General features: G+C 40.4%; 1 protein-coding gene across 1 annotated transcript in view; it reads right to left on the bottom strand.

Moving 5' to 3' along the window:
• Window positions 1-9,296: 9,296 nt before the first annotated feature.
• The window catches only part of LOC118559007 (lon protease homolog, mitochondrial-like), a gene marked incomplete at its 5' end in the record, with an annotated part of 39,632 nt that continues 24,869 nt past the window's right edge, over window positions 9,297-24,059 (bottom strand). Inside the window, 3 exon segments of the mRNA XM_036129661.1 lie at window positions 9,297-9,829; window positions 16,791-16,955; window positions 18,005-18,132. Of these exon segments, the coding sequence (XP_035985554.1) occupies window positions 9,680-9,829; window positions 16,791-16,955; window positions 18,005-18,132 (443 nt within the window).

Here is a 24,059-nt window from a genome sequence, read left to right as displayed (position 1 = left end):
CTCCCATTCTACTTTTAGAGACTCTAGGAACCACCAGCAGACCTGCGGTCTGAGAGCGAAGTGCTCTGTTAGGAACATACGGGGTAATCAGAGCTCTGATATATGATGGAGTTTGATTATGAAGGGCTTTATACGTTAGAAGAAGAATTTTAAATTCTATTCTTGATTTAACAGGAAGCCAATGAAGGGAAGCTAAAATTGGAGAAATATGATCCCTCTTGTTGATTTTCATCAGAACTCTTGCTGCAGCATTTTGGATCAGCTGAAGGCTTTGAACTGCATTTTGTGGAATTCCTGATAGTAAAGAATTACAATAGTCCAGCCATGAAGTAACAAATGCATGGACCAGTTTTTCAGCATCACTCCTGGACAGAATGTTTCTAATTTTGGCGATATTCCGGAGGTGAAAAAAGGAAACTCTGGAAACCTGTTTAATATGGGATTTAAATGACATGTCTTGGTCAAAAATAACACCAAGATTTTTTACTTTATTACCAGAGGCCAAGTTAATGCCACCCAGATTAAGTGATTGGTTAAGAAGTTTATTTTTTGAGGACTCTGGCCCAAAGATTAAAACTTCGGTCTTGTCAGAATTTAGATGCAGGAAATTTAAAGTCATCCAGCTTTTGATGTCATCAAGACATGACTGCAGTCGAAGTAATTGATTGGATTCATCAGGATTTATGGATAAATATAGCTGAGTATCATCAGCATAACAGTGGAAATTAATCCCATGCTGTCTGATAATTTTGCCTATCGGAAGCATATATATAGTAAAGAGAATTGGTCCAAGGACTGAACCCTGTGGTACTCCACAGGTGACCCTAGAGTTTGAGGAAGATTTATTATTAACATGAACAAATTGGAATCTGTCCGACAGATCAGATTTAAACCAGCCTAATGCTTTCCCCTTAATCCCTACGGTATGTTCAAGTCTTTGTAGGAGAATATTGTGATCAACTGTATCAAACGCAGCACTGAGATCTAACAGTACAAGTACAGACACAAGTCCATTATCTGAGGCCATGAGAATATCATTAGTGACCTTCACCAGAGCTGTTTCAGTGCTATGATGAGCTCTGAAGCCTGACTGAAACTCCTCAAGTAGGTCATTACTTTGTAAATGTTCACAAAGTTGATTAGCAACTACTTTCTCAAGAATTTTAGATAAGAAAAAAAGATTAGACATAGGTCTGTAATTTACTAACTCATCTTGATCAAGAGAAGGTTTCTTAAGTAAAGGTTTAATAACAGCTACTTTCAAAACCTGTGGTACATATCCATTTACTAAGGATAGATTAATCATGTCTAAAATAGTGCCACTGATCAAAGGGAATATGTCCTTAAACAACTTGGTTGGGATTGGGTCTAACATACAGGTAGAAGGTTTAGATGAAGCTAAAATTTTAGATAGCTCAGAAAGCTCTACTGCTTCTAAACAGTTCAAACACTGCGCAGATTCTAAAGATTCCTCCAATGCTGCCTCACTTACTGAGGACGAGGTAATCATGTTTGGGAGGATGCCAATTATTTTATTTTTAATGGCATCAATTTTATTTATGAAGAATCCCATAAAATCATTACTACTGAGAGCTAAGGGAATGGATGGATCAACAGAGCTGTGGCTCTGGGTAAGTTTGGCAACTGTACTAAAGAGAAATCTAGGATTATTTTTATTCTCTTCAATTAATGATGAAAAATATGCTGCTCTAACTCTGCGGAGGGTCTTGTTATACAACAATAGTCTGTCCCTCCAGATTAAGTAGGATTCCTCTTGGTGTGTAGAGCGCCATTTTCTCTCCAATTTCCTAACATTGTGCTTCAAGGAACGCAGCTCTGAATTAAACCAGGGAGCCAGCTTCCTGTGAATAATCACCTTCTTTTTCAAGGGAGCTACATTGTCTAATGCAGAATGCAATGAGGAAGTCACATTGTTAGCAAAGGTATCGATTTGTGAATGGGAAGAAACAGCAATGCTGCCATCTACAGGGCATTTCTGCAATACTGAGGATATTAAGAAGGGGACAGACTCTTTAAGTTTTGATACAGCATTATCCGATAAAAATCTACTATAATGGAACCCTCTTTTGGGGGTGGAGAATTCAGTTAGATTAAACTCAAATGTTATTAAAAAATGATCAGACAGGACAGGGTTGTGAGGAGATACTGTTAATTCTTCACAATCAATGCCATATGTCAGCACAAGGTCTAAAGTATGGAGCCGAGAGTGCGTCGGTTCATGCACATTTTGAGCAAAACCAATTGAATCTAGGATAGTTTTAAAGGCTACACTAAGGTTATCACATTCAGTGTCAACATGGATGTTAAAATCACCCACTATAATAACCTTATCAGTATTTAACACCAAATCAGATAAGAAATCTGACAACTCATCCAAAAACTGAGTGTAAGGGCCTGGTGGACGATACAAAACAACAAACAGAAGAGGTTTTATTGCTTTGCAGTTTGGATGAGGGAAACTGAGGGTTAAATGTTCAAAAGAACTGTAATTATTAGTTGGCCTGGGACTAATTAATAAATCAGACTGAAAGATAGTTGCCACTCCTCCTCCTCTTCCCACAGATCTGGGAATGTGGAAATTTGAATAACTGGAGGGGGTTGACTCATTTATACTAACGTAGTCCTCTTGTAGCCAGGTTTCTGTGAGACAAAACAAATCAATCTGATTATCAGAAATCAATTCATTAACTAACAAAGTCTTTGGAGGGAGAGACCTTATATTTAATAGACCACATTTTATTATTTTATTTTTAGGTTCAAGGTGAACCATATTGATTTTTATTAGGTTTTTATGATTTGTTCCTTTTAGATCAGTTTTTGATCTGTTAAGTTTTGGCCGTGGGAAAGACACCGTCTCAATAGGATAATGGGTGGGTAACAGTACAGAAGCTGCAGAGAGGTGTGTTAAACTACGGCTCTGCTTCCTGGTCTGGACCCTGGGTTGTCAGCATTTAGGAGAAATTTTTTAGGCCTCCTAAGTCCACATCAAACTGTTTTAATGATTTTAGTGACCTGCTGTCTGTGATATGTGTTGATTATGACTGTTTAATAATTGTGGGAGACTTCAACTTTCACGTTGACAACCCTGAAGACAGAAGTGCAAAAGAACTGTGTGACACACTTAGAAACTTTGGTTTATCTCAACATGTTAAACAGCCAACACACAAACAGGGACATATTTTAGACTTAATCATCACTAAAGGTCTAAACATTTCACAGGTCAATGTAACTGATGTTGCCCTATCTGATCACTTTTCTGTTACCTTTGAAAGCATAATTTCCAGTGACTCATTTAGCCAAAGGGACATCGTAAGAAAACGCACCTTTAAGGACAATGCCACAGAAACTTTTATTCAAGCTTACTCTGATACTTCAACCTTGGGCTGCAACTCAGTAGATGAGCTAGTAGATAACTTTCATTCTAAAGTCTCAGACATCATTGACTGCATTGCTCCAGTTAAAGTGAAAGTTGTTTCCGGGAAGAAAAAATCTCCATGGAGAAATGCTCCAGCAGTTAGAAGTGAAAAAAGGGAATGTCGAAAAGCTGAACGCAGGTGGAGAAAGAACAGACTCCAGGTTCACTACGACATCTATAAAGAGAGACTTTACAGATATAACTTACAACTAAAAAATGCAAGAGAATCTTTCTTCTCTGAGATCATTAAGAAAAACATTAATAATGCTCGTGTCTTATTTTCCACAGTTGACAGGCTAACAAATCCTCCTGTGTCCGTGACTTCTGAACTCCACTCCACCAGGGCCTGCAATGAATTTGCTAACTTCTTTACTGAGAAAATCCTAAAAATTAGAGGATCAGTTTGTACATCCACACCAGCTCCAGAACCAATGCTTTATTCAGCTGGAACTTATCCTGACAAAATGTCCCATTTCAGCGAAATAAACCACAAAAGCTTAGAGCAGATCATTCAGCAGCTAAGTTCCTCCTCCTGCTGCCTTGATGTTCTACCCACAGTTTTCCTTAAGAAAGTTTTGCCTGTCATAGCGTCTGATTTGACTCAGATAATAAACACGTCCCTTCTGTCAGGTGTTTTCCCCCAGTCCCTAAAAACAGCAATTATCAAACCACTGCTGAAAAACAACAATTTAGACAAACTTCTGCTCCAGAACTACAGGCCCATCTCAAACCTCCCCTTTATCAGTAAGATTATTGAAAAAGCTGTATTTCAACAATTAGACACCTTCTTAACAACGACCAGACGCTTTGACGTTTTCCAGTCAGGTTTCTGTGCTCACCACAGTACAGAGACCGCCCTTATCAAGGTGTTCAATGACATCCATATAAATACAGACTGTGGAAGAACAACCGTGCTGGTTCTATTGGACCTTAGTGCAGCATTTGATACCGTCGATCACTCCATCCTGTTAGAACGCCTGGAGAACTGGGTCGGCCTCTCTGGTACAGCTATCCACTGGTTTAAATCCTACTTAAAGGACAGGGACTTTTTTGTATCAGTAGGTAATTTTACATCAGAGATGACAAAAATCATATGTGGGGTTCCCCAAGGGTCCATCCTGGGTCCCCTCCTCTTCAATATCTACATGCTCCCTCTAGCTCAGATCATAAAAATAACAACATCAGTTACCATAACTATGCAGATGACACACAGCTCTACATCGCCATGTCACCAGGTGACTATGAACCAGTTCAGGCACTGAGTAAATGCCTAGAAGAAATCAATACGTGGATGTGCCAAAATTTTCTTCAGTTGAATAAAAACAAAACAGAAGTAATAATATTTGGACCAATAGAGGAGAGATCAAAAGTTAGCACACAGCTTCGTCATTTCAGCTAGGAACCACTGATCAGGCCTGAAATCTGGGAGTAGTGATGGACTCAGACCTGAACCTTCAAAAGCATCTAAAGACAATTACAAGGTCGGTTTTTTATCACCTGAGGAACATTTCCAGGATTAAAGGACTAATGACTCAGCAGGATCTAGAAAAACTAATCCATGCGTTTATTTTTAGTAGAATTGATTACTGCAACAGTGTTTTCGCAGGCCTGCCTAAAAAGTGGATCAGACAGCTGCAGCTGATCCAGAACGCTGCTGCCCGCGTCCTTACTAAGACTAAGAAAGTAGAGCACATAACCCCAGTTCTAAAGTCCTTACACTGGCTCCCTGTATCTCAGAGAATAGACTTCAAAATACTTCTGTTAGTCTATAAATCACTGAATGGCTTAGTACCTAAAAACATCACAGACTTGTTATCAGTGTATCAACCCTCCAGACCACTCAGGTCTTCTGGCTCCAGCCTACTCTGCATACCTAGAACCAGAACTAAACAAGGAGAAGCTGCATTTAGTTCCTATGCTCCACTTATCTGGAACAAACTTCCAGAAAATTGTAAAGGTGCGGAAAGCCTGAGTTCTTTTAAATCAAGATTAAAAACACATTTGTTTAGGATTGCCTTCACCTGTTATAGTTAACTGAATCACCACTTCTTTGTTCTAGTTTCTATCTACATTTTATTCCTTCTTGCTTTTATTCTGTTTTAATTTGCTATATTTTAATCATGTAAAGCACTTTGCATTGTCCCTGTACTGAATTGTGCTATTTTTCTCTCTCTCTCTCTCCTACAATACAGTAAAACATGTTCTACACTTTATTTTACATCAGGGTGTCTACAAGTATAAACAAGTTAAATTTAATACTTTTTAAGACCTTTTAATACCACTTCTAAATGAAATTTAAGACCAAACGTACATTGGAAATACAAATCAAAATGACTTGAGTTTAAGAACATCGACTAAATGTGTGTAATGCGAAAAGACAAACATGTCATTACAGTCCCATGAACAAATGCTTATAAAATCAAGTAAATATATAAAATACTGTTCCTTCAGAACAAAAATAAATAAAACTGGGGTTGCGGGGGTTGCTGGAGCCTTTTTCCCGATATAAAATAATTGTAGCCGTCCAGTGGTTTCATGCTTTCATGCTCTCTCGTCTGTACTGGCCTGCGTGTTTATAAGACAGCTGTATGTCGCGGTACGGAACACTTGGCCAGCATTTCACAGACTCGCTCCGTCCCTTCAGGCTTTTGCTGTGTGGATCTGGCAATCTGATACCATCAACCATCAACTTACTCTTAAAACGATCTTGTGATACGTTATCTGAAGAAGAAAAATACATGGAGAACTCGTCAGTTTCTCTGTTTGCGTCCGCCATTGTGTTCGCCTTTTGCCAACCAGTCCGGCGCGCATGCGCGAAAAACCCGCATCAAAACAATAACAATGAACTACCCTATAGGCCACCGCTGCGGTGCCGGTGTTATACATTTACATGTACATTTGCCAAAAAACGCACCCCTGCTACTTTACTGAAATATACACTTGTAGCTGATTAAACATTTCCTACATGTTTACAAATGTGTTCTAAGCTACCAGTATGAATTTCATGAGTCTGGGACAATTTTTAGATTAAAAACATAGGGGGTGCATTTTTCGGCAGCCATTTGCCAAAAAACGTACCCCCTGCTATCTATGAGGGGTTGGCACTTGTATGACTTTATTCCTGTATATCCATCTGTAGTTAAAGGATAAGGGTCAGCAAATGCAAATTCTGCCCGGAACTTTTAAACAGGCTTTTGAAGAACTTTGATAATTTGCTGCTGTAATATTATAGAATTTTCAGAATAAAAAGCTAGCAGATGTGCATAATCAAAAACAATTTAATAAATACAAGTATAGAGCATTAAGTATTGTTAGAAAGGTCACGCTATTTTCTGGAAAAATACATTATTGTATGAGTTAAGTTCTTTTCCGTTTTATTTCTCTTTCTTTGTAAGTTTGAAATGTCCCATGCCCCTGAAAGCACCATAGCTTTCTGACAGTAGCGAATGCATCAAACTGGTCTATGAACGCTGTGCTGTTTACTGTAGATGCAGTCTGATCTTCCGTTTAAGACAAAGCTTTGCAGTTTCAAAACTCACGTCGGTTCTCACGGTTTATTGTTGCATGTGAATGACGAGAGACCACAACAAATAAAATCAGCCGTACCTCAGATAAAAACTTTGGATTTAATGGTGTTCATTAAACCCGTACTTTTGTAAACGAATCTGCCAAATAAACACCGTTTTTTCACACAAGGGGTATATTCAAACGTTTTGATATCACTAATATAAGAACAAGTAACTCCGTTGGTGACATTTTAATCCGTTTTCTTCGTCGATATTCAGCTGTACAGAGCGAGGCGCGCTCCCGCGACACCGGCCGGCCGGCGGGGTTCGCGCACCGCTGCGGTTGCTGTCACGCATTTTCCCGGCCCGTCCACCGGGCGATTCACACGAACGCGTTTGGCGTATGTTGTTCCACAGTTCTACCAGTAAAATGGGCGCCTGGACATCCTCTTGCGATAGTTTAACAGCTGAAAAGTTGGTCATGTCGTTGTTTCTGTTGCATGTGTAACGGCTGGTTGCTACGTGCGCTCTCACACCATTTGTCCTACCTTAGAGGCAAGGAGCATTGCTCATAAGATGGTGACGTCACGTGCGTACCGCGCCAGCAGTGCTCGGTCTGTGGCTGATGACGTGTCACGAGCACACAAGCCTGCTCAAGAACGCATATTGAGAAACGGCCATCGACAACGCAGCGCATAGGCTACCGGAAAAAAATATTCGACCTAGCAGAACAGATTGCCCGTATTTTCACGGTGACGTGACACACCAATATTTAAGACCCATGCAAAATTAATTTAAGACAATTTAATACTTTTCAAGGCCTTATTTTGAGGAAAATTGATTTACGACTTTTTAAGGACCCGCGGCCACCCTGTTACATTCTAAAATTCATCTGTTTTACTGTTTCCTTATTGTCCCACACTGAATTGCTAACAACAATTAACAGGAGCAACAATGACGTGACGGCAGCAACAAACAGCAGCAGGTTAAACTCGTTGCATAAGTGTAATCAGTTAGTTGGTCACGTGTTCTCCTGAAAATATAAATCTTGTTCTTGGTTGTCCTGACAGCCCCGTCCTCAGATTGAGTGCTCCAGCACACTTCAGTTCACATTTGAAATTATATTAACCATTAATTTTATTTTAATATAAAAGTAGCAAAAAGAAACCCAAGTCAGCTATTTGATTGGACAGGCACCGACATAAAGAGCATGGGCCCAACCCACTTCATTTTTTCTGAACATATCTGAGCAGGCCGCCCCCCCCTCTACACCTGCTGCCACACACACACACACACACCAAAACAAAGTCAACTTAACTGTATACTTCATGCCCTGGAAATCTCTGTATTTTATATTGGATATTTTCAACCCATCTATTGAATTTAGTGCACTAGTTGTATAATAAAACTGTTGACCTTTCGGGTTTTGTGATTTTTATTTCATTATTACAATTTAATAATAATAATAATAATAATAATAATAATAATAATAATAATAATAATGTTATGTTCATAGTGTCTTTTTCCTAATCAACCTCTTATATCTTTCAATCCTTATGTAATTTTGTCTGTGTTGTGTGTACCTGCCTATTGCTTTAATCCTATAAATTTCCCCGTCGTGGGATAAATAAAGGATTAGCCAATGTTATCTTATCTTATATAACACTTTTTAATAGGATATATGTACTGGGTTCTTTCAAGGTCTTAATTGCATCTTCTGTGTGGGCTCCAGTAACATATGATAGATAATATCTACTTTGAAAGTTAACATGAACTGCTGCTGAAGATGACCACTCTTATCTACCTGGATGTTCTCTGGAGGACTAAATCGCCTCAGTCAGTGACGTCAGTCTGTGGGTCTGTCGGGCAATCAGAGAAGTTTCGTCTCCTCTCTCCGTTTCTGTCGCTCAACGTTTTCTTGCTAATGTTTTTTCACATGCTTATATAAATTTGTTGTGTTTCCACTGAATTTAACCGGCTTCTACAAAACATACAGCTTGATTTCATTTACGGTATTAAAATAGAGCAAAACGGCGCTACTTTCCCACTTCATGTTTTTCCGCTTTTGCGGTCTCTCTCCGAGTCTGAGGAGCAGCACACGGTTGTTTGTGAGACAGAGCTGAGTGGGCGGGCCAGGCTGAGCCTGGGTGCTGATTGGCTGGCGCTGCTGAGCAATGTACGAGAGGCGAGGGGGAGCAGCAGAGTGCTGCCGTGACACAGCGCGCTGCAGTTAGCGCGCGTGCTGACAGTTTTGCCCCCCCCCACCTCTCTGTCCAACTGACCCGTTTGTCCCCCCCTGTCAGCAGGCGTGTGTCTGAGTACAATGAAATGTTAATATTTCTATAATTTCTCTCTCAAACTCCTTTAATATATGACTGACTTCAGATGTGGTACTACATTACACAATCTTTCGATGTGTGGCTGATGAAGCTACATGGCAGCAAAGTCCTTCCTCAGACTTGTGCTCAGCGACACAATGACTTTTGGAGGATGTTACCAGTGTACTGTCCAAGCTCGTCTTTGGCCTTGCTGGTTCGAGTCCAATGATCCTGTCCGAAAATTGACAGCTACTTCTTGTGTCTTCGTCTGAGTCATGATGAATGCCTGTGATCTGCAAATCCATCTGGATCTTTTTGGTGATCCTAGAACAGATGGTATCAGTCTCCACAGCAGGACTACAGGTAAAATATCACAACCGGAATGATGAGCAGTTTAATGCTTTGAAATCTGTTCCATCCTAATCCTGTGGGAAGACAATAGGGTAGATCTGGCTATAGTGGTCCACAAAGTGGACCTCCAGTCCCTCTCTGATGTAGTCTGGCAGGTCAGAGAAGTCCTTTCTGTTCTCAGCTGGAAGAATGATGCAGGTCACACCAGCACGACGGGCCTGGCAGAGAAAACATTCAGTGTCAATTTTCATGTAAACTGAATATTACTGCAGATACATTTCAAAATGAATCAAGGGCTTAACAAGCAGGCACTAACTGCAGAGACAGAAGAACAAAACATGAGTGTATTGCTTTCACCAGCATGTACCTAATACTAAATTAACTTTAAATTAAATGTATTGAGTGTTCGTAATGCTCGGTTCATTTGTTTAACTTGCAGAACTACTATAATAATAATAATCAGATTTATTTTCCAGGTATGTGAACACATAAGAGGAATTAGACTCTGGACTGTACAATGCTCACAATGTGCTTACTTACACTAATACAATAACACAAAAATGCAGAAATAATAATCAGTCTGCAGTATAGAGGACACATATATGACCACTATGAAAAACTAGTCCATGCATTTGTTACTTCATGGCTGGACTATTGTAATTCTTTACTATCAGGAAGTCCACAAAATGCAGTTCAAAGTCTTCAGCTGATCCAAAATGCTGCAGCAAGAGTTCTGATGAAAATCAACAAGAGGGATCATATTTCTCCAATTTTTGCTTCCCTTCATTGGCTTCCTGTTAAATCAAGAATAGAATTTAAAATTCTCCTTCTAACGTATAAAGCCCTTAATAATCAAGCTCCATCATATATCAGAGCTCTGATTACCCCGTATGGTCCTAACAGAGCACTTCGCTCTCAGACTGCAGGTCTGCTGGTTGTTCCTAGAGTCTCTAAAAGTAGAATGGGAGGCAGATCCTTTAGCTATCAGGCTCCTCTCCTGTGGAACCAACTCCCAGTTTTGGTCCGTGAGGCAGACACCATGTCTACTTTTATGACTTATCTTAAAACTTTCCTTTTTGACAAAGCTTATAGTTAGAGTGGCTCATGTTACCCTGAGCTACCTCTATAGTTATGCTGCTATAGGCTTAGGCTACTGGAGGACATCAGGATCTATTTTTCTCACTCTAATGATTTCTACTGTTCTCTAGTTTTGCATTGCATTGCATTGAAATGACTGTTGTCATTTCAGCTTTTAACTTTTTGCTCTCTCTCTTTTTCTTCATAGTAGGTACACCTGGTCTGACGTTCTGTTAACTGTGACATCATCCAGAGAAGACAGATCATCCGCTATTACCATCTAATGTAGAATAGACTGGATCAATGTGTGCTTCTGTGCTTTTTTGTCTCTCTTAATGTGTCTCTGCTCTGTCTTCTGTAACCCCCAGTGGGTCGAGGCAGATGACCGTTCACACTGAGCCCGGTTCAGATGTAGGTTTTCCTTCCCACTAATGGGTGGTTTTTCTTTCCACTGTCGCTCCATGCATGCTCAGTATGAGGGATTGCTGCAAAGCCATGGACAATGCAGACGACTCTCCCTGTGGCTCTACGGTTCCCCAGGAGTGAATGCTGCTTGTCGGGACTTTGAAGCAATCAACTGGTTCCCTTATATAGGAAATTTTTGACCAATCTGTATAATGTGATTGAATTTGACTTTGTAAAGTGCCTCAAGATGACATGTTTCATGAATTGGCGCTATATAAATAAACTTTAATTGAAATGAACAAGCGGACAGATACGAATAATGCAATGAGTCAATGGGCAGAGTGCAAAGGATGCAGGAGTAAATAATAATGGTAACTATTGTAATTCTTTACTATCAGGAAGTCCACAAAATGCAGTTCAAAGTCTTCAGCTGATTCAAAATGCTGCGCCAAGAGTTCTGATGAAAATCAACAAGAGGGATCATATGTCTCCAATTTTAGCTTCCCTTCATTGGCTTCCTGTTAAATCAAGAATAGAATTTAAAATTCTCCTTCTAACGTATAAAGCCCTTCATAATCAAACTCCATCATATATCAGAGCTCTGATTACCCCGTATGTTCCTAACAGAGCACTTTGCTCTCAGACTGCAGGTCTGCTGGTGGTTCCTAGAGTCTCTAAAAGTAGAATGGGAGGCAGATCCTTTAGCTATCAGGCTCCTCTCCTGTGGAACCAACTCCCAGTTTTGGTCCGTGAGGCAGACACCCTATCTATTTTTAAGACTAATGTTAAAACTTTCCTTTTTAACAAAGCTTATAGTTAGAGTGGCTCATACCCTGAGCTATCTCTATAGTTGTGCTGTGATAGGCCTAGGCTGCTGGAGGACATCAGGGTCTAATTTTCTCACTCTACTGATTTCTACTGTTCTTCAGTCTACTGTTCTCCAGTTTTGCATTGTATTACATTGAAATGACTGTCGTCATTTCAGCTTTTAACTTTTTGCTCTCTCTCTTTTTCTTCATAGTAGGTACACCTGGTCTGGCGTTCTGTTAGCTGTGACATCATCCAGAGAAGACGGCTCACCCGCTACTTCCATCTAATGTAGAACAGATTACTAGATCAATGTGTGCTTCTGTGCTTTTTTGTCTCTCTTGTTGTGTCTCTGTTCTGTCTTCTGTAACCCCAGTCGGTCGAGGCAGATGACCGTTCATACTGAGCCTGGTTCTGCCGGAGGTTTTCCTTCCCGTTAATGGGTGGTTTTTCTTCCCACTGTCGCTTCATGCTTGCTCAGTATGAGGGATTGCAGCAAAGCCATGTACAATGCAGACGACTCTTCCTGTGGCTCTACGCTTCCCCAGGAGTGAATGCTGCTTGTCGGGACTTTGATGCAATCAACTGGTTTCCTTATATAGAACATTTTTGACCAATCTGTATAATCTGACCCAATCTGTATAATATCTCAAGGCATCTAAAGTGCCTTGAGATGACATGTTTCATGATTTGGCGCTATATAAATAAAATTGAAATGAATTGAATTGAATTAATATGATGTACATGTAAGAGGTGGGAGTGATGTACAGGTGCACATATAAACATACATGTCCTCAGTGTGGTGGGTGCAGAGAAGGAAAATGCTGGAATGAGTATTATATGCAGTGTTAAGTGCATGACGGAGGTAGATTTAGTATACAATATAATATGACCAGTAAAAATTACAGCAGGGCCGAGCTCAATTTGTGGCAGCTCCAGCTACTAGGCAAAAGGCAAATTTATTTCTATAGCACATTTCGGTACAGAGAGTGTGCAAAGTGCTTTACATGATTAAAATATAGGAAAATAAAACAATAAAAGCAAGCAGAAACAAAATAGAACATGGAAAAATAGAAACTAAAAGCAAATGTTAAAAACAGTTGGCAGCAGCGGGGCTGGACAATAATTCAATAACAATATATATCGATCGATAGATGTATATTGAGAATAGAAAAAAGGGTCAATAAAAAGTTCAATAGAATAACAGTTTTCCTTCCTTTTGGATTCTAGCCATGTTACATATATTACAGTTATTATATCCTTCCAGCCAATCTCAAACAGACCCAGGAATGCTCCACCGCCTTCAAAGAGTCCAGAGAGCACATGTTCTCTTTTCCCTCTTTTCTTTTGCAGTTTTGATAAAAAGTTGGTTCAATATGTTACGCCAGTACAGGACGTGACAGACTGCATTTCCCATGAGGCAATGTGGTCAAAATGGCCACCAACTCCCATCATGCAACACAGTCAAAATGGCCACCGACCCTAGGGACCAGATAACGTTGCTATGCGAATGGTTTTGTAAGCCGTGAGCGCATTGAAATCTTTCTTCTCACTTGGCGCCCCGCCAGACTGGGAAGACACAGCTGTTTAATCCCGTTGGGATTTTCCCCACGTGCCACGCTCGATTTTATCGCTGCTCCGAGATATACCGAAGCAACTTCATCCCTGCACTGCCGATGCAGGAGGTCCACCTAAAACAGTACTTTTGAATCCACTCCAATCAAAGACTGAGAGCCGTTATCTCCCAGTGATCGTCGGACCAGGCTTTGGTTTTGACCAAACAAAGAACCCGAAGAGCCCAGGGACTTCGGGGACCCCCCCCTCTCTTTGCTGTGTGACGGACCAGCGTTTGCCGCAACGCTCCAGGATGCCGCAGATTTGGAGCTGGGACCTCCTAGTGAGACAACACAGGTAAACGGGACTTTCCCCCTTTTATTTCTCTTTTCACCCTTAAGGTGATCTAATTGTGCCTGGGCAGAAACTACTAGGATTTAGTTTAATGCTTGTTTACTCCAAGACGGGGTTGTTTTAACTGCTGAATGTTTCCAATGTATGTGCATACATTTTGTAAGTGATTTTGGCTGTGTTTTGGTTTGTGGTTCTTATAAGTGCCTCCGCCGAGAGACGATTTTTCCATCTTTTTCCCTTTTTCTTTTCCTGTCCTCTTATCAGTTCAATGTCTTTGTTGGAATTCTCAGTCCGCACTCCGTCTTTGAATTCCTCATTTAGACCGCCTCTCTAGTCAAGGCACCACCCCACATTAGCGTAAGCGCTGATTACATCATTAAGACCTCCCCTTACGTATCACGCAAGGTCGTAAGTTGTGTGTTGTCATAGTCGCCATCTTGGTAAGGTGCAGCGTAGCTAAGCTGTTAGCTAGCTTGTTGGAAAACATTGAAGCGTCCATCTGGATTCTCAAAGCTGTTTGTCTTTCAATGCTGCTACGTCAGTGCCGACGTCTTGAATGTGATGCTTAAACAACTGAGTTGAACTAAGATTTGCTACCTCCATTTTTGATGTTTATTTTCTTTTATTTGTCTTTTGCATGTTTTAGTTTAGTAGTGAGTAGAGCTTCCTAAGTTATTAAATTAGAATAATTACTGTAACAGGGAATTGTTTTGGTTCAATAAATAACAACGTGGAATAGTAATTGTTTGTGTTTATTTCAATCCAGAATCTGCATGGTCATCAGAATACAGAGTTGCCTCTTTTTGAGTTAACAACTGACATTAATACAGAGACATTTACATTGGATTGGTGATAAAGGAGTAAGATTAAACACTAATTGCAGTTATAATTTGAGTTATGCGCTTGCTGGATAAATGTCATCAGTCAGAAACCGATCGGATAATCTTGTCCCGGCATAAATGAGTTCATAACAGCTAATTAATAAATGCATTAGTGGTATTAGTCATTACAAGCTTATAGCCCTCCATTTGAACCATATTTTGTTATAGATACTATTTGAGTTTGAATGACATATTAAAATTATAATACCAACTTATAATTAATAATAATAATCATATTCAAACAGCTTTATGGCATAACAAATAAAAGGTTTAATTCAGTGTTTGTGTTCTGTATCTAAAAATAGGTCACGAAGCAACAGCATTAAAAGGCCAGGGCTGCACTTAAAATATACATTTTTAATTTGATGATAATTATCTATATCAAATCAATATGATTTTTATTTTTATGGATATGCTTTTTTTCTTTATCGTCCAGCCCTAATGAGAATACAGGATCATATAATTATGTGAAAACAGAGAGTGGTGGAGGTAGATGCAGCTGTAAGTAGAGGGTGAGTTTTGTCAGGGTGTTATGTATCGTAACCATGAGGGACAGGCAGAAACAAGTTTAAAGATACTGGAAACACCAAAGCAGAGCTCCTTCACTGGAGAATGAAGATAACTTTAAGAGCAAGTTCCTCTACTGACCTACAGACACATATCAGAGCTATCAATTTACAGGAGAGCTTGGTTCTGGATACCTGGGCATCTGAAAATAGGCTGCTGTTTGTTTACACCGCCATCTACAAGGCTGTCTTTGCTTTGTTCTTCCGTTTAAGAAACTATTATGATGCATCGTACTGAAATTAAAGCTGTGTATAATTCCACCTTTCATTTTTAATATCCAAACATGATTTAAGTGGCAGATTATTTTATAAAGAGTTTTTAATGTAGTACAAGACATAAAAATATACATTTCTCGTGTTTTAACCGTATGCTTAGCTAAATAGTGCGAAAGATCTAGTGTATAGGTGTGAACATATCTATTCATACCTGGTTAATCAGCAGACACGCAAATCACCAACGCCTAAAGTGTGGTTTTTGAGCTAGAAATGCATAATCTCTTCTTTTGTAAGATTGATTGTTGCTATACCTGGAATGTTGCTCCATGGGATTTATTTGTATTTTAATGGCAATAAGAAATGTTCTCTTAACAAATGCCCTTAAGTTTTTTGAAAAGATCCTTAAAAAAAAACAAGCAAAAAAGTTGCTTGCAGACACAAAAACATGCAGAGATAAAAAAAAAAAACGGTTTAACATTTACCAATTTCGTAAATGACAACTGTTTAAATTTCTTAATTTGCTAATTGTTTGTATGTGCTATAAATTTTTTTGATTATAATAATAGTGCTGTGAGTTGTTCTAGACCCTCTATTGACAGGCTTTTGAAGGGGTGGGAGGTGTTGCTCCAAGGTATGCAAAGAAATTCAAATCAACAGCTTTTGTTTTCACCCCGCTGGCTGAAGGCGGATTCTAAAGAGACTTTGAGGCCGGTTTTCTCACTACTCTTCTTTGCAGAGTACCAACATTCAAATGGTCATATCTTCTTCGTCCACAAGTTTGACATAATTGGAAAGCTTAGAGTCTACTCTTTCTGAATCTGTAAATAACTCAAAACGGGCCCGGGAGAATTTTTACACAATTTTCGCACAGTTTTTTATTTTGGAAGCAAATATCTCTGAACTAACAGACACGATTTGACTCTGGATAGCAGCACTTATGGCACCATATCTCGATGTGTGCTTGTTCAGGGCATTTTCAGACTTGTGGTAAATGGCTTGTACTTATATAGTGCTTTAACTAGTCTGATGACCCCAAAGCACTTCAGTCTAGTCATTCACACCCTGACGGTGGTGAGCTATGTTAGTAGCCAGCGGCCTTGGGGCAGACAGACAGAAGCAAGGCTGCCATACATCGGTCACCGTGTGCCTCCGACCACCGCCAGCAGGCAGTTCGGGTGAAGTGTCTTGCGCAAGGACACAACGACAGACGGTCATGGGAAAAGTGGTTATGCTGTGGCAATGTGACAAGATGAACTGATTGTCCTGCTCGCAACAGAGACAACCATATTATGTGCAGTTTAGGTCTGTGTGCCTCATACCGCGATAGTTTTCTCTTTGATTCCTCCTACAGGCAGGATTTTGCCAGTTAGCGACACCTCCCCAGTCATGGCCGCATTCTGACGCACTGGTCGGTTGGTTGCCAGGGACAACAGTGCAGTGACGATAGTGCAACCAGCGCTGGGTCCATCCTTGGGAGTTGCTCCCTGTAAGAGTCAAATTGACACATACATTTAGTTGACATTGTTGTGCATCAGTATGTCATGGAGGTCTCTTTCTGCCAGAACATCAGACAGTGAAAACAGTGAGCAAAGGCAACCAGACAGATACACAGCACACAGATTAGCATGTTTCTCGACAACAAAAACCAATTTGATCATGTGACCATTAATCACCCCCCTTACTTCAACCATATTTACCAGGGTGAGAATCTACCCCAGAAAAATCCACTGATAGAAAAGTGACATTTTAGTCATTCACCAACAACTGTTAGATGGAGTGTTGTGGAGGGGAGTGCTAAGCATTTTGAACAGACAGAATTTGTGTAACATTATAATTCAGTCATATTAGCTTAAACTCATTTACAGCTCCTTTTTCCTGCTAACACTACCAGTAATAGATTTAAATGATCTCTGGCTATTATTCAACACATTTATGTTCTGAGGCACAAATAAAATCCACAATCACTGTGGATGCTTAACAGATTTAGAAGGAATTAGGTAATGCTACGTATGTGCTGTTTCTGCTTTTTCGGGACACCCTTCTCAGGCTTTATCTAAAGATCTATGAATGGCATAAAGTTTAGTTTTAAACTGTAAACACAGTGAAATGATTACAGTGTATGATCCTGAACAGCTGTCTTTCCTCTCTTCCCCCCTACAGTCACTTAGAAGGCCAGAACAATGTAGCCTGCCAGTGAAATCCCTTTAAAGTGTGTTACAGCTGCACCTTTCCAGGAACTTTCCTCTGACTCTATAGAAATTAGAAAGTGAGTCACAATCATTGATTATAGCCTTTACTGCTGAATGATCATGGCTTATCTTTTGTTAGTGGGAGCCCCACTCCCACTCTGAGTAGCTGAGTGACCTGGGTCAACCCTGGAGCAGTGGGAAGAGCTGCCACTGACTACATGACCCTTTTTGCAGACCCCACTTTGGAAGCGCTCATGCTGTGTGTGAGCCTATGTAAGAACTTGTCTTATGTGGAAGAATTGAACATGAGCAGCTTGGGATGAAATAAAACCATCCCCATTTACCTCAGGAACATGCAGGTGCAGATGGGAGTTGACCAGGAAGTTATTCCCTGGTTCCTTGGTCATGAGGAAGGCTCTGGCAAATGTTGAAGCAATCTTTGCGCTTTCCTTCATAACATCGCCCAGTTGACCTGCAGAGGAGTAGATATCTTTAAAATGGATCTTTCAACATATGGTTTGATAAAAAAAAGAACATGGACTTATTGAGTCCTTCTAGGTAGGACCAACGCTCCAAGACTGGAGTCGTTTTGAGTAGACGCAGAGCCAGACAAACACGGACATTCGCTGTTTTACATGTTAAATTACCTGCATGGTTACATCACTGCTGCAACAACAGGACAACTTTTCTCAGCCTCAGATCCATAGAAATCACTCAAAGCAGAGCCTGTACCTCCAGTGTGGTGACAGCTGCTGTGAACTCTGCTCCACACATTGCTGGTGTTTACAGACTTTACACATGCTCCGTCCGGTATTAAACGTGGTGGAGAAAGAACTTATTAAAAAGCTGATTAGTTGAACTGAGGCTGATGCTAACTGCAGACGTCATAAATGCAGATTATAGACTGGATGAGAGGAAGTGGAATATGTTTGTCACCGGTTTGCTACATCTGTAAACTGAGCTCTGTGCTTTGAGCTTCACTCATAAATAAGATCCATGTCAGTCCTAATTGCTGTCATCTACTCTGATGTTCTCCTTCAGGTTTTTGTTTTGCAAATATAAGTGGAATTGGAAGGGATTTAATTGTCTTGGAATGTGTCTGATTAAACTGAATTGAATTTTTCTTGTTTGCCTCAATCTTGAGACCATGTAGCAGCATCAGTGTCTCTCCGGGTTAAGTTGGTTTTAATGGATGTTTTTGCACTTCTGCATTTTTAAAAGTTGCAGCTGCTGTTTTTATTGAAGTCTTTTTACAAGTATTGGAGAATTTTGCTTTTAGATGCTCTGCTACATTTGCAGTCATGAACCTGCTAAATCCCCCAGGAGCACGGGATATTTGGCCAAAGCCTGCTACATCCTCCTGGACCCTGGGCTAACCAACAAACCACCACCAGGTTCAGGAGATTCTATCACTAGGCCCAGCAGCTGCTATTTCTGGGAGCTTCCACTGCCATGCCCGGTAGCGGCTACCATCAGGCCCAGGATCTTCTGCTGCTAATGGAGCTGGTGAAGCTCCAGATCGATCTGATTCAGATTTATCCCTATAAATGGCCATAATTGATGAGAACGAAGTCTGAAATTCTATTGCCTCTTGCAGTATTGTATGCCAGGGCTTGGAGCTGGACGTTGAAAGACTCATGAGGACACTAGGCAACACAGAAACTTCACTTTCTTTTGCTGAATGACCATGACTTGAGTGGAAATCACAGTGGTTTTCTTTCAGATCCTACTCTCTTGTTCTTTGTAAACTGCTTGAACTTAAGGGTGTTTGGCTGGTATTATGACTCTTCAAGATTATTTTACATTTTCCATAAACCACTTGTCGTTTGTGACCTCAAATTTCTGCTTAAAAAGAAAACTGAAATGTTGCATCAAACCCTAAGCCTGATGTAAATTGTGCTTTTGCTATATTGCCAAATTTTAAAGCTAGAAATGGCCCTGGTTTTATTCATCCAAGTCTATACAGAACAAGGAGGTTTCTATTAACGATTATAATATATTTTTTAGAACGGATAGACCAAAAAGGGGTAGCGGGGGCGGTAGTTTATATAAAAACCAAATTGCAGCCAAAATTGATTCTATCCAATGTTGTGGCAAAACAGTTTGAATTCCTAGCAGTAGATTTGCATATCTCTGAATCTCAACACATTCCAGTAGTTAGCTGTTACAAAACTCCCTCAGCCACAAGAAGCACTTCCATCTTTGGTACAGCAAATTTCTGGACTGTTATTATTCTGGTGATCTAAATTGGAACTGTTGGCAAATACTACAGTTCCAATTTAGTTCCAATAATACTGTTAGTTATTATTCCTACCAGACCAAACACCAAAGTCCCAGAAAATCATTGTTGGTTGATCACATATTAACAAACGTTCCACATAAATACACTTCTGCCTCTGAAAAAACATGAATATTTAAATGTTTTAAATGAATATTTAATTGATTGAGTTGATGGATTATTTATTAACCCCCCACTGCCCCGCCTTCCACTTCCTGCGGAAGTCCCGCACCGGAAGTCCCCCTACTTTCCATACACACATTTAGATTATTATTATTATTATAAATTATTTCTTATTATTAAATTTGTTTATTAAAAAGTGATGGTGTGACTATCCTAACTTTTTATTATACAGTAAAAGCCCCGTTTTCACAAAGCATTAATAAATTGAGACAATCTCCCGTCATTCCTCTCCACGGAAAGGCAAAAGGGCAAAAGCCTTATACGATCTGAAGAGTACCAAGAGTATGTATAAACTTTTCATTATACAGTGACAGCCCCGTTTTCACAGGGTATCAATTAATTTAGACAAACTCCCGTTATTCCTCTCCACTGTTATGCCATTTTATGACGTGACAGACCACATCTCCCAGCATGCAACATGGTCAGTGAAACCACCGGCCCTAGCAATGTTATCTCGTTGCTATGAGAGAATATAAAAAGGGCCCGCGCACCCGATTCTTCAGAGTCGAGCGAGTGAAGAAACCATAGACATTATATATTATGTCTTTGGGAGAAACAGCCGAGCGAGTGCACAGCTGGCATTGAGCGTGAAAGGAGCAGGTCGCGAGTGCAAGCAACCACACTCAAATCAGGTTTTGAGCGCGGGTGATATTTAAGCGCTGAATACCTGTCTCACTGCGCGCTCAAACAAAAGACACAAATATCGCTCCAGAAGTGGGTATAGGCAATGCTGACTGAAAAAAAAGTGGGTATGCACCGTATACCCGCGTACACCCTGGACTACACCACTGCCTGTCAGACTTCATGTGAGATCGTGAAGCATTGACACTCATTATGCAAAGCTTAATTTTTTTTTTACAAACACGGCAAAATCCTTCGTCATCCTTACCGTCGACAGGCTGCAGCCATGTCCCCAATTCCTCGTTTTCCATCCACTTTTGTTGAAATTTGCATTTTCCCATTCTCTAGCTCTTTTCCGAACATTTCCGATAAACCGGAAGCAGTTCAGCGTGTTTGGTTCCCCACAAACACGCCAAATCAGTTATATCTGGTATAATATATCTGACGAAACTGTTTTTATGAACGTATTTTTTCAGAAAAAAATAATTGCCTATTAAAGGCATACTATGCAACATTTTTCAGTTAATGTGTTCCATACCGTTTTGGATGATTAAATGAGTCATTTCAGGTCGAACAAAGGTTTTCTAGGCCGCCCTGGTGGTCTGTGGGGGAAATACCGCACTTGCAATTGCAGGAGCTCTCAGCCCGCACACACAGAAGTCTCGCTTTACGGCGAGAACTCCATGTGTTTTTGCCCTGCCATTCACTATATGCACGCGCGAAAGCAACAACAAAGAACCGCGTGTTAACGTCAAATAAACATGCAAGCATATCGAGTTTTATTATTATTACTATTATTATTATTATTTTTTTTATATGTTGGCGAGACGCTACCGCGGCGGCCGCGGCTTGGCGAGGCGGTGGCGGTAGCGTCTCGCCAACATAAAATAATAATAATAATAATAATAATAAAACTCGATATGCTTGCATGTTTATTTGACGTTAACGCGCGGTTCTTTGTTGTTGCTTTCGCGCGTGCATATAGTGAATGGCAGGGCAAAAACACATGGAGTTCTCACTGTAAAGCAAGACTTCTGAGCCTGTGGGTGCGGGCCGAGAGCTCTTGCAATTGCAAGTGCGGTATTTCCCCCACAGACCAAAAAAAATAAAAAAATAATAATAATAATAATTATAATAATAATAAAACTGGCGAGGCGGCGGCGGCCAAGATAGCGCTGCGGGAAGCATGATGTTCATACTTTCACTGTGTTAGTCATTGTTTGTACTGCTGTTTTTTCCACTTTTCGTTGCGTTCGCCTGTCTGCTAAGCTCAGAACAACCACGCCTGACTTGAAGGAGAAACCAGAACAGCTGAGCATCTTTACGATAATGCACTTTTACTTTCGCCCTCTGGGGGGAGCCTCGCTGGAAAAATCAACCCCCGTTGCATAGTATACCTTTAAAGACAATTAAGGCCCTAATTTAAAAAAAGTTATTGAATGACTTAATGCTTTTTAATGACCCACGGAAACCCTGTACAGGTTAAAATCTCTTAAAAAGTCAGAAGATTGCTACTGTTGGCGTATCTGTGGTGAAGCTCAAAGTGGACGTTCAAGCTTCATTTGATTAAACATTTACGCCAAAGATTTGCGGATTTTATCAAAGCAGTTGAATGCAAACTCTATAAAACAGTGGCATTCACCAAGGGTTGCTGGGTCTAGATGTGTTTGGCTAAAGAAAGTTTAGCATCCATCCACAACAAAACTCCCCCTTTAGTTCAGGGTTCATCCCAAAACTCTGCCTTCCTACCAGGGGTCCATTTGTCCCCCCTTAAAGCCACACAGGGCATTTCCACCTCCAGTGGACATGTAGCTTTAGAGGATTTGCAGCACTGGTTTGGCTGTTAGAGAGTCTGTTGTTCTGCGGTGGCCTTTGATTTCCAAGCAAAATCCAACAGTCTTGTGTTTGTCAGCAGTTTTGTTGAGTAAAAGAAAGTTTAGACAATTACTGCCATCATTCCAAAAAAAAAGGTAAAAAACAAAGCAACTGGACTTGTTTTCTGTTTTCACCAGCATACTGCCATCATTCAACAAAAAAAGGCCACTTCCAAACCAGCTGATTTAACCTAAGTCTAGATCAGTCTTAGTACAAACAGACTGCGTGGTTTGCATGACAACAGACGGCAGTGCCAATGTCGGCGTTACAGATTACCAGCCAACAGGTATTGCTGACAGCAACCTCTGCATTGTTACAGTGCTGCAGGGAGGCCTGTACCCTGCATGGTTCTCTGTTGCTGCTCGCAGTCGCCTGAAGATCAGCAGCCTTTATATCCACCAAATAATGGATCAATGTTTCTAAAGGTAAAACCGAAAAGCTACTGACTGGATACTTCTGCCATCACAATTAGAAATCATGTTCTCCTTACTTTGGTTACTGAACTTATACTTGTCTGGTACAACACTATACTGCTGCTGTTTTTAATGGTGAAAAAGCAATATTTTGTTAAAAATCCCCCCGGGCACACTTAACCGAACACCCCCTTCAACCTATCAAGACACCTACTGCAAAGATTAGCCCAAGTTCTGGGGAAACCCTGTGTCCTATAAAATGAGGCGAAATTAAAAACAGGCGAAATTAAAGCATCTGGTTTCTAGTTTAAAGGGGAAGTCCGGTCAACAAGGAAAAATCAGGGTATCTTTAGCTATAACTAAAACTAATACATTTGTGGTTATTTAATGAACTTATCTTTAATCAATAAGAAAATAAAAACATAAATTGTCGTCTGAATCACTGTGTATGGGGGCTGACATTACTGCCCATATTTGGGCAGTAAGGGGCGTTTGACATCACATCCTGGGGCGTGGAAAAGCGGAAGCGGCGACAGCATTTCTCTCCGCTTTCCATGCAAAGTCAATAGGAGCCGTTCTACATAGCTGCGATCATCAACAATTTTTTCGGATTTCCAGAGGATTTCACCGCTGACATTCCCAAGAGCTATTGCTGAAGCAACAATGCCCGCGTGCATGGCCATCGGATGTTCCAACACAACTGGTAAAAGTGGAAAAAACATTGCTTATTTCAACTTCCCGATTCATGAGCCACCGGGCTCGGCGCTGGATTGCCAACTTGAAAAGAACGGATTTGCCATCTAACTTCTGGCCAGAGAGAAAACACGTCATATGCAGCGACCATTTTGAAGAAGAATCTTTTGAACATGACATGAGAGCGAGGATTTTCGGTAAGTTATTTTTTATTTTAGAATTTTTTATTTAGAATTTGCGGGGATGGTCACCGAGCAGAGGGGCGGAGGGATACCACATGTGATGTGGTATCCCTCCGCCCCAGCATGTGCTGGAACGCTTTTATATTTTAATATT

This window comes from Fundulus heteroclitus, unplaced genomic scaffold (genome assembly GCF_011125445.2).
Source record: "Fundulus heteroclitus isolate FHET01 unplaced genomic scaffold, MU-UCD_Fhet_4.1 scaffold_198, whole genome shotgun sequence".
NCBI lineage: Eukaryota > Metazoa > Chordata > Actinopteri > Cyprinodontiformes > Fundulidae > Fundulus > Fundulus heteroclitus.
The sequence above is the reverse complement of the archived record's forward strand: the minus strand, read 5'-3'. Positions and strand labels throughout refer to the sequence as shown.